This window comes from Echeneis naucrates, chromosome 13 (assembly GCF_900963305.1).
Source record: "Echeneis naucrates chromosome 13, fEcheNa1.1, whole genome shotgun sequence".
Classification (NCBI taxonomy): domain Eukaryota; kingdom Metazoa; phylum Chordata; class Actinopteri; order Carangiformes; family Echeneidae; genus Echeneis; species Echeneis naucrates.
The window spans coordinates 14,939,693-14,951,129 of NC_042523.1; the positions used below are offsets into that span (position 1 = coordinate 14,939,693).

Here is an 11,437-nt window from a genome sequence, read left to right on the forward strand (position 1 = left end):
CGAAACCCCGAGGAACAATTGAAACCTGTATAAGGTTTCTTTTCTAAACTCCATGTTTTATATGTAAACTATGCGCCATGCTTGTTAAACTGAACAGTGTATTAAGAGTAAGTCAGATCGTTGACGAAACTTGGGGCGAAATGGCTATTTAAACTGTATAAAACAGTATGATTATTTTTGTTATCTAAACTGTTTTCTTTTCAGTTTTGTGTCCAGTGTTTAAAATACTGCGATGCTAGTTCACCACCGCGGATGTGCACAGTCATTTGGGCTTGAGACGGTCGGTGACGTCACGCCCCTGTCGTCGCCCTGCCCGCCGTTGTTCTGTCAAGGCTGCCTGAGCTCCGTAACTGCCGTGTTTTCGGGTGAAGATGGCCGCCGGTCCCCTTTCTGTCTCTTCCAACGCATCCACGAACAACGATGGCATCCTTATCGGCGACAAAGTTTACTCCGAAGTGTACCTCACCATCGATAACTCGCTCATACCGGAGGAAAGGTTCTCTCCGACGCCGTCGATGCTCGACGGCCTCGACCTGAACACAGAGACCGACCTTCGCATTCTGGGATGTGAGCTGATTCAGTCGGCTGGCATTCTTCTCCGGATGCCTCAGGTATAACCTGTTGAATGGTATTCTTGACTTTCACACGTCGGTTTTGGTTTATTTCACAACGAGATTATATCCTAATCTTTTTTTCCCCCCTTTAATCGTCTGGTCTGAGTTTAGCGGTTGCTAATGTTAGCGCTTTGACGTTGGCGTGGTGGGATTAAAATGGCGGCGGTCCATTGTGCAAGGTTATGCTAGTTTATACAACACAAATGGCAAACGTCGCGCTGTGGTTCTCTTCATAGGTGGCAATGGCAACGGGACAGGTGCTTTTTCATCGGTTTTTCTACTCCAAGTCATTCGTGAAGCACAGTTTTGAGGTAAGTCCTGTAAAGCATACGGAACATTGTCTGGCCGCCGGTTACATTGCGTTCATGTTAGCATAGCTTAACGTTACGGTTGCGTTTGTGGCAGCCATATTGTCGATACGTCGCATCAGACTTGCCGAGCTTCCTGAAGACAAAAGACATGCTGAAGCTCATTACAAAACAGATCGCACATTCAAATGTCGAGGCGATTCTGAATCAGATAATTTTTTAGTAATACGAGACCTACAAACTCAAAATGTTTTCCACATGCAAATGGTGGTTGACTGGCTGGTCTGTGTGGCTTCAGTTTAAGGCAAGTTTCTTTTGCCTGGATTAATCACAAATTCAATAATATGGTAGATCATTCTTTATATTTCCCCCCAAAACTAAAATAGTGATATAAACAAATACAATTTTGACCACTGATAAATTTGTCATATATATTATACGTTATGAGATTACTGGCTGACAATGTGATAAGTCTATCAAGTCCATATTTGTCCATCCTGAGTTGTTGAACTTCTCCTTCTAACCGTTTTCTTTACAGATTGTTGCTATGGCTTGTATAAACTTGGCCTCCAAGATTGAAGAAGCACCGCGACGAATACGAGATGTCATCAATGTTTTCCATCATCTGAGGCAGATCAGAGGCAAAAAGTAAGCAGTGATACTGAATCTGATCATCTTAATTTGGTAATAGTAAATTATGCTTTTGTTTCATGAAAGATGTTGCATTGCATTTGTTTTCTGTTTTTATCCAATGTTGTCTGATGTTGCCCTGTTTTTACTGTGTGAAAGTGCTCTTCTTTTTATCCATGTACTCTAAACCATCTTAAAACTTTTCAGTTTCCGCTTCACTGGTAGTTTCAAAAGTGTAATTGTCTACATATGACATTGAGTTTGAATTACACTGAAAATGATTTCTCAACAAAGTCACTCTTTGAAAAGTGGAGTGCATTGTAAGACAAGGCACATCTACTTATTTTTGTGTGCCTTTGTCTTCATAGAAATCTGTTCATTTCTGTGCGGTAGACCTTGGTATTAACTTGGCTTCTTTTTTCCCTTGCAACCAACTAACAGCGACCAGCTACATTTACCAAAGCCTGGGTGATGTGGAATGGTACGTAAAGATGAAGCAGTCGGCATGACAACCATGATGCGAGGGGGTCTATCTCCTCCCCCAGGCCCACCCCACCCCCTCCTGTGGGAGACACCCGTGGTCTGAGCCACCGCGGGGATCGGGGATGACAGGTTGGCCGACGGTCCTTGGCCCCCAGGGTGCATTGAGGACTCCTGTGGTTCACTCTTAAGCTTTGGGTATCTGTCCGTCAATCTGCGGACCTTTGGGTAATGTAGTTTTCTTCTGACTGCTCCCCACCATGCATTTTGTTTGTGCTTATTGAGCAACACCCCATTCACCAACTGTTACCCATGGCTTTTGTAGAAATATCACCTTAATCATTGAAGTTTGAAAGGATGATTGTAGTTCATGTCGGTTATGTATTTGTGTAGGGTCAGCGCATGCACCTTTGTGTAACATTATTCATAGATACAAAATTAAAGCTTACCAAAATTGTTGCTCTTATAGGAAGTATGTCTGTCAGGTGTGTTGGACAGTTCAGTCTTATGTTTAGTAATGACATTATTTTGCAGATTTTTTTTCAATGCATGCCATTTCTAGCATGACAGCATTTAAACATCTGTTACTTAAGATTTCTAAATGCAAGTTCTGGATCATAAGTGGACAATTGTCGCTTCTGAAAAGGATTCAAATTACCCAAAAGTTTTGGATAAATTAGAAATGTCAAGTGCTATTCTGCTCTCATTCATGAGGTGTTTTATGCAATCCTCTGAACTGACTGATCAGAATGATTTGTTAAAAAAAAAAAAAGAAGAAGATTAGATGGTATCATGTCTTTGGTAGTGCCTGAATGTGTTGCATTTCACCAGCAGCCACTTTATAGGCTAGTGTAATATTTTTACACTGAAGGTGAACTATAGTAATTGAACAAAGAAAACTATACTCTGATTTTCTTATGTTTTGGATAAACTGGTTAACTGTTATTGGAAAACGTAGTCAGTGGTGTTGGTCACTTCACAGATTATGTAACAGTATAGTACATTACCATCCGTGAAAGTAATGGTGACAACTTGTGGTCTTGTATTATATTTGAGTCTACAGACCAAGCTTAAAGACTTAAAGCCTTCTGCATGTGTAGGTAGCGATGTAGGAAATGGTGAGTTGGTATTTCTGGGAAAGCTGTGGCATTGGGTGGTTGAGGACTGTCGAAAGATCCCATAAGCATTCACTGGAACCACAGGAGTCAACAAACCCCATCAAACTGTCAGGCATGCAAACAGTTAGACCTGTTGCTCGAGTTGGTTGAAACGGAAAAAAGAAAAAAAGGAGGGCACTTTCTTGTATGCTTTTATTTTGAAAGGGGGAACATTATTTTATTTTGATTCCTTTATAAACTAGGACTCCAAGTTCATTGATACTTGATCAGAACTACATAAATACCAAAAACCAAGTCATCAAAGCAGAGCGTCGGGTCCTGAAGGAGCTGGGCTTCTGTGTGCATGTCAAGCATCCACACAAGGTGAGTTCAAGTCACACTCACTCATAACACTGCTATAGTGCGGTGTAGTTTACATACTGCAGCTTTGTTTCCTCATACAGATGCAACCACACATGAAACTGCCTCTAACATCTCTGAACCATGTGACACATGGGCTATTTTATTATTATTATTTTTTTTAATAAAACTCAATTTATTTTACCATTCCAGATTATTGTCATGTACCTTCAAGTCCTGGAATGTGAAAAGAACCAGACGCTGGTCCAGACGGCCTGGTAAGTTCCTCTCTAGTTCTCCACTGACCACCCCCACAGCAGCAACCTGTGTCATGTCCTCAAGAAGTGCCACCAGACCTGGGCGAAAGATGAAGTTGAAGGCGTTTCAAAAGGTTGAATAACTTGAAGAGCACTTGCTTTATCTGCTAGGAACTTGGGACAGACCCATATGGAAACAACACCTGTCAGATAAGTGATATTCAAGTGCCCCATGTGTTGTTAAGCACAAATTTAAAACCATCAACACTCATTTTGCCCAGGTCTGACTGCGACATTCCCTCACTCCATTTTAACCCTTCCACTTCTTTTTTTTTTTTTTTTTTTCTTTTCTGATGGAGATATTTGTTTTATTGCCAACCTGTTTGTCACACTCTCTTGTCTGCCCTTACATGGCTTAGCTGTAAAGTCTGTTATATTTTTGGTGTCCAGGGAACTTGGTTTAACTTTGTCCTTTCTCTCTACTCTTTGATTAAAGGGTAGTCCATGCTGGTAAGTCACATAAAGAACCTCTGAACTCTGCCTCCTTCAACCACATGACCTCAGGAAGCTCCCCCAATTGGCTGGTTGCCCCTCTCCAGACAGCCAATCCCAATGCCAAGATTCACTGAAGGGGGCGGGCGGGCCTTTCCCAACAGCCAACATCGTCTTGTTTTCTCTTGGGTGTCCAAAAGGATTTGTATTTTTTTGGTCTTGCTACAACGGTTTCCACTGTAATACGTACTTTTGTCAAGTAGCTACAGATATATTTTTATATAACTTCTTTATAATTTGCTTGCATCTAGTGATGAGATAAATATAGCCAGAAAAGAATAACCCTTTTCACCAGCTTACCTGCCTTTTTTCAAATATTTACAGTAGCATACTGTGTCCTGTTCCCAACTGACGTGGTGTCCAGACATGTGTCTGTCTTACAGGCTGATCCAGTTCTCAGGTTTTGCCTCCAAGGACCTGTCTCACCCAGGCAGCAGTCAGAATTCAACGGCCATGTATTATATTTAGTGGCGTTTGCTTAGAATGACCTGCTGTAGTTCAGGTCTGACAATTTATTTAAGGCAGGTTAGGCCAAAAGTAATCCCTGTGTGGCAGGTTTTTAGTTGCTTGTCACATATCCAGTGGAGCAGTTAATATGTGAATGGGTAGAGACTGATTCACAGTGTATGCATATGCAGGAGTCACTTGTGGTGAAGGGGTTGCGTTGCTCTAAGTGTTTTATTTATTTATTTTTTTTTTAAACCCTGGTTGAAATTCCTCTGACATTCTCAGTAGGGCCACTCTTAAGTTAGGTTCTCTGGGTTTTTTTTTTTTTTTTTTTAATCATCTTTATGTTGTCATGTTTTTGTCTTTTTGACTTCTATGTTTCATAAAGACATAGATGGTCATATTACTCTACTTGTCTAATTTACATCCTGGGCATTTTGTCCCCCTTATTACTCTCTCAATGGCTAATCTCATTTATCCATTGTCCTTGACAACCCATCTGTCTTGCAGTACAGATATATATTAGATACAGATTTTAGAAATGAGGCATAGATTGCCACAAAATCTTGTTAGGTTAGTCACAAAATGCCACAGCGTGGAATAGGGTTGCAAGTTAATATGGGTATTGGTGTTATGGGTCGGTTTCAGCGTGCCAAGAAATGGCGTTTATTAAAAGTGGGAAGTTGTTTGTTTTGTGGTTGAGCCTTTCAATTACCACAACAATCCAGGTCAGACCCTAAACTGAAGTTGTCAGAACAAAATACCAGTGTTGCATCATTTTATTACACCAGCATGCCAATGACTTTCCTAAAATAGCTGTCATGCTTGCTGCCATACATGCTGTCTCCCTGTTCCATCAGATCTAACAATCTGAAAGTGGCAACTGCATTATAGATGAATTTTGTTCATCTCTATGCCTGCATGTTCCCCACTTTACAAGGCATGTTTCATCGTCTTGCTCATCATTAGATCTAATGTAGTTACACTCAGGTCGTGGTGTGTGGTAAGATGGTCTTGGCAGATCTTCAGTAGACTTTTTCTCATTTGTGTCCCCATGCTTTACCTGTGACATACAGCCCTCCTATGGATGCCCCAGAGAGAAATGGACAAAGTTAAACTTGACAAATCAAATTGCATCTCACTCAGCACTGTAACTTTAAAACCTGTATTTTTACCTTTATAACTATTAGGCCTAAATATTTCAAATGTTGTCATGCTTCTTTTCAAACTCAAATCCACAGTTAACTTGTTCTCCAGTACATCAGTGACAGTCGGTTTTCAGGGCCCGTTTAGAAGTCACTGATAACTTCTCAACTGATACAATCTTTTCAATTTAGGAATTAGCTGTTTTAACTGGAGAAACAAAATATGAATATTATTTCCAAAGTGGATCATGAACCAGCATTAAATGAAGATGGATGGATGTGAAAGATGTGGCATGTATAGAAAAGATGCTATGTTTTTTTTTTTCTGTTCTTTTTATGGCTTTGTAGGAACTACATGAATGATAGTCTGAGGACAAATGTATTTGTGAGGTTCCAAGCCGAGACCATTGCCTGTGCCTGCATATACCTCGCTGCCCGAGCTCTGCAGGTAAGAGGAAATGCTTACTTTGCTACTAATGCTGCATTATAGACACACAGCTAGCAGTTTGTATACTTGCTACCTATAGAGTAGCACCATCTGATGCTATAATATTTTCCTCAGATACCTCTGCCATCCAGACCTCATTGGTACCTGTTGTTTGGTGCCAGTGAAGATGAGATTAAAGACATCTGCATAACCACCTTGAAACTTTATACCAGGAAGAAGGTATGCATTTTAAACATAGCTCCACATCATCAGTAATCCTAACCCCGAGTAGCAGTGATGATGCTGGTGTTGTCTGTGTTAACTAGCCGTGTAATATTTTCCCTTCTTTCTCAAGCCTAATTATGAGCAGTTGGAGAAGGAAGTGGAGCGGAGGAAGGTGTTCTTGGCAGAGGCTAAACTGAAGGCCAAAGGCCTAAATCCCGATGGTACACCTGCACTGTCTACGCTGGGAGGCTTCTCTCCTGCTTCCAAGCCCTGCTCACCAAATGTGGTCAAGGTAGAGGAGAAGTCCCCAAATCCCCAGACTCTCAAACCAGTAAAGAAGGAGCCAGACAACCGGACTCAGGTCAACAAAAGTCCCCACAATGGGTAAGGAGCACAAACTACTGAATTATGAGGATGTTTTAGTGATAGTTATTGTTACTTTCATTAAAGTTTTGGTCTAAGATTAATAATGTAAAGTTTTTAGTTTACAGGCTGCTATAATTAATAAATTTTCCTTAATTCTTTCTTGTCAGGTTAAGAAAAGAGGTTAAGATAGGGAGGAACAGCAGGAGTGGAAGTCGATCTCGTTCAAGAACACGTTCAAGGTCGAGATCCCGATCGCCTCGCAGACAGTAAGATCACTAACAATATCTATGGTTTATAGGCCCAAGTTTGAACTTACATGTTTTAACTTAAAGCTTCAAGACCCTTAATAGTTCATTTGTCCAACCAGGTAGGCTTTAATTTTTTTTTCTTTTTCTTCACAGTTACAACAGCAGGCGCAGTCGCTCAGGGACCTACAGTTCTCGCTCACGTTCTCGATCTCACAGTCGTAGCCCTTCGCCACGGCGTCATCCACCCTCACCCCTCCTCCCCCATCTTAAGTCCAAGACCAGCCACCACAGCAGTAGTGACTCCAAGCCTAGTGGACGCCATAGCAATAGTGGAGGTGGCGGATCTGGACACAAGAGGAAGCGTTCACGTTCTCGCTCAAGGTCCCGCACTCCAGTCAAAGCAGACAGAGACCGGGACAGAGAGAGGGAACGAGAGAGAGACAGAGACCGCAGCTCTTTTGAGCTCTCTTCAAAGAAACACAAACACGAGCGAGGAGGCGGTCATCGAGGAGATAGGAGAGAGAGGGAGAGGTCTCGGTCCTACGAAAGGGACAGGGAGAGGGAACGTAGCCACAAGAGCAAACACCACAGCAGTAGTGGGCACTCAGGACATGGCCGTCACCGGCGCTGAGACACACCCCAAAACACTTGCCCTGCGGCTGAAAGTCACTGAAAAATTTTTTTGTCTATACTCAAAACAGTCAAATCTGGCATGTTCTAATTAGAGATGAACTGAAGTCATGTTAAATTCATGCATCTTGCAAGTTATTCAGAAGTTACTCTTCAACTATTATGGAAGTTAACCAAATATCTGCAGCCTGACAAGATGTGACGGCTAACATGTCTTTGGGCTTTGTGACCAAGCAGCAGCTATTTAAGCCAAATGCTGTGAGCCAAAAGGTGGAGAACAAGGCAAGTTTGATTTAATTTTGGGTATATTAAAAGCAGTATAATGCCAACATAGTTGGTTTTCTGGGTTCCTCACATGCATCCTGAAACTGACCAGTATAATTTACAGGAATGTTGATTATCTTCAACCTTGAATTTTGTTGGCCTCGGCCAAATGATAAACCTGCAGTTGTGAATATTTGTCCTCATGAGAGCTTAAAGCCTTGAAATTAGAGGCAGTTGAAGAACTGTTCAAATTGCCTGCATATAGCTTTTGCATGCACTAATGTTTTGGTGATAGAGCATTCATTGCTTGGACCCTTATCTACACAACAACACACCTGTAGCTGATATTTGGCTGGGGTGTATGATGTTGTTAGTGTAGCCCGAGGGTGTGTGTCTGAGGAATCCAGGCTGCAGCCGTAACTACCAGCAAGACGTGGACTGTTTGAGTTTACAGGTGCTGAGCCTTTTTTCTTACCTGGTCAGTGCAATCAGTAGTGAAAGGAAGGCTTCAGTGCAGAGTGACATCAGTCCAGGAATTTTGTCTCCTCCATCTAAAGGGTTTTCTTTATTATTATTATTATTATTATTATTTTGTTTTTCATGATACTATCCACACACAGCTCTCTGGCCTACCTGTATGTTTTTGATTTTACATGTAATGTGGACTTTGGGGGGGAGAGAAACTTATTTACAGTGTAAAGATTGATATCCACTGACAAAATGTGAATGCTTTGATTTATAAAAGCGCACCGCTCAGTGGAAAGATTGAACGAATAAATGGAAAATAAAAAAAAAGATCATTCAGGAAAGATCAATATGTTTGCACATAAAGGGACTGGAAGGCAAGTGGTTTTTGTTTCCATTGTCCATTCTTGAGGACAGGTGTATGTTGATGTGTTTTGTACAGTTTAAAAAAAGCAACCTGGTTATATAAAGGGTTCCCCCCTTTTTTCTTTCTTTTTTCTTTTTAGTACAGGGGATGCAGACTTAAGTTCAAAACATTTTTAGGTTGTCAGTTTGTTACACTGGTTTTTAGTCTGCACGTGTTCGTGTCCAATTTTTATTCAATAATAAATGAGTTATGCCACTGAACTGTACCGTACAGTCTTTATTGAGTTGGCTAGTGTAGAAATGAAAATGATTCTTTTGTACTGAGAAAGGCTGTCAAATCCGTCCACCAGACCTTCTTGTGATAGTGCGTTTGTAACTAGCGGACAGATTTTCCGATGTGGAGCCAAAACTGCGGTGGTCTTTTCCTTTAATGTTTCCTGGCAGCCAGAGGGAGCTGTTGGCTTTGGTTTGTAGGCAGACTCATCTTGGCTCCCAGCGGAAGTGCCACACTTAGTTTTCTGATGTGTTGTTACCAGGTTTTGATAAATATTAGATTTTTATAGTGAGCAGCAGATTAAACAAATCCAGCAAAGGACAATACCATGAGGACAGAACGTCCTTATATTGTCCTTTGCTGGATTAATATATATCAAAGCCAACTATCAATGACTGCAGTTTCCATTTCTGCAAATCAGAATGTGTGAAGCACCATCACATACTGATGTATCTTTAATGTGACCTGGCCGTAGTCCTGATAGATCTGTTAATCATTTCCTGGACAAGTTAAAGGCCAAATACAAGACTGAGACAATCAAATCCTTCAGTGCACTCCGTGTCGAATCCCAGCGGACAATCCCGGCCCAGTGATAACTCATCGAAGTGCTGACAGTTTGAAATGATGAGCTGAGGTTCTGTGATAGCCACCGCTCCGCCCACTCCCATCAGAAGCTCTCTTAGGCGGAGACTATCAGATCAGGGTGCAGCGAGGATGGTTATGAAGAGTGAATCTCTCCCTGTTCTGAGAGATTTAGGAAGATTAACAGCCTTTTCCTATTTTGTAGTCATGATGATCCCTGAGCTTGCTACCTCAAGGAGCTAAACTTTGCTGCAGTTTAATGTGTTAGTGTGACATTGAAATGACAGACCGGCGGTGGCTTTTACTGTCTCCTCATCACCATACGCTCCTTGACAAATTCAAATATTTAATTATTGTTTTGCTAACTGCAAGTGCCAACACACAGGTGCAAGTAAGGAACTGGAGAAGCTGGCGGATCCCCACTTATGCTCACAGCCTTGGCAAAGTGTGGGTGTGCATTACTTGCATTACGTGCCTTTCAGTCAGGTATAATTTCATGTTCTGAAGATTCCACCAGAGTGGCTCTGTGTTGCGATTCTTGTTAGATGGACGGATGAAACTGCACATACATTTATAAATGAGATTCAGATTCTCCTCATCCTGGTCATGCTGAATGTGTTGAATGTGCTGTATGACTTCATAATGCTGGCTTTCTGTTTAATGCTGGGAGGTGAGGGTTAAGTTCCATTTCTGTCATATGTTATGGTTTGTTTAATGTGTGAACACCCGAAAGGGGTTGTGGTTATTTTAAAGAGAAGATATCAGTTGAGCATGATCTTCTTGTATTTCGGAAAGCAGCAACTGTATTTCTGAATGTTCAAAATTTATTGAAATGATTTAATATAGCTCTCTTTCAGCCAATCCCAGCAGCTCCGTGCTCTCTGATGGTGAAAGGCTGGAATTATGGACCTTAAGTTTGTACAATACAACACAGTGCTGGCTGCAAAAGCATCCATAATTCTTCACAGTCATCCTCCATCCTCCCTATTTCATGAAGGGCTTTTAAGTCTTGAAAAGGGCAGGGGATGACAAGTAATCAGCTTCACCAGCTTCACTTCAGTTCAGCTGATGTGTGAAACTGATTTCAGGATCAAGACGATCTTGGCTTTCCGACCTGAAGCTTTTCCAGTCACACAGAAAGCCCTTAGACGAAATGCTCCCAGGACAGATGCATGGCGGCTGGAACGTTTTGGTTTACTCTGTGGGTACGTGGAATGGATACATTGCTTAATTCGTCCTTTGTCTCAGTGTTTGTGGGTCTGTTTAACGTTAGCGTGACAACTTTAAACCAACTTCTCACTTCTGATTCACATTGGGATGAAACAATCTCCAGATTAGCCAGCGCTGCTGTCACTGTTCATCTGACAGCAACACCTGCATTTTCAGATCTGCATCTTGTGCTGAGAGCACTGAAGCAACAGATAGGAGCTCTTGGCCAGAGGATTAAATCCAGCGTGGGCAAGTCAGTGAGTCAGCCTGATAAGTAAATCCAACTGGTGAGATTAGCTATGGCTTGCATTGAAACAATGCCCACTTTGTTTCTGCCAAATCATCTTTCTCTTCTTGTGGACATCCAGGAAATCATCTTTATGTATATTTTTCTTTCCTCCAAAATGACCAAAACCAAGCCCATGTGTGTAGAGACTAAAAGAGACACCGGAGAGATTCACTTATTTCACTGCTAAAGATATATTGTACAA

The 11,437-nt window shown here is 41.6% G+C and overlaps 1 protein-coding gene across 1 annotated transcript; it reads left to right on the forward strand.

Annotated features, from left to right (window-relative positions):
* The first annotated feature begins 293 nt into the window (after positions 1-293).
* ccnl1a (cyclin L1a) lies at positions 294-9,142 on the forward strand. The gene is made up of 10 exons (XM_029517732.1): positions 294-611; positions 851-925; positions 1,461-1,570; positions 3,393-3,513; positions 3,703-3,767; positions 6,239-6,338; positions 6,453-6,557; positions 6,673-6,926; positions 7,076-7,174; positions 7,310-9,142. Exons 1-10 carry the CDS (start codon positions 372-374, stop codon positions 7,785-7,787), a joined length of 1,647 nt encoding a protein of 548 aa, XP_029373592.1. The 5' UTR covers positions 294-371; the 3' UTR covers positions 7,788-9,142.
* The last annotated feature ends 2,295 nt before the right edge of the window (positions 9,143-11,437 follow it).

What these genes read in the sequence shown, in the direction of transcription:
- ccnl1a (XM_029517732.1), top strand. Translation starts at nt 372, where the DNA reads ATGGCCGCCGGTCCCCTTTCTGTCTCTTCCAACGCATCCACGAACAAC. An exon ending in ACGCTGGTCCAGACGGCCTG is followed by an intron (nt 3,768 to 6,238) that starts GTAAGTTCCTCT and finishes ATGGCTTTGTAG; the next exon opens with GAACTACATGAATGATAGTC. An exon ending in AACAAAAGTCCCCACAATGG is followed by an intron (nt 6,927 to 7,075) that starts GTAAGGAGCACA and finishes CTTTCTTGTCAG; the next exon opens with GTTAAGAAAAGAGGTTAAGA.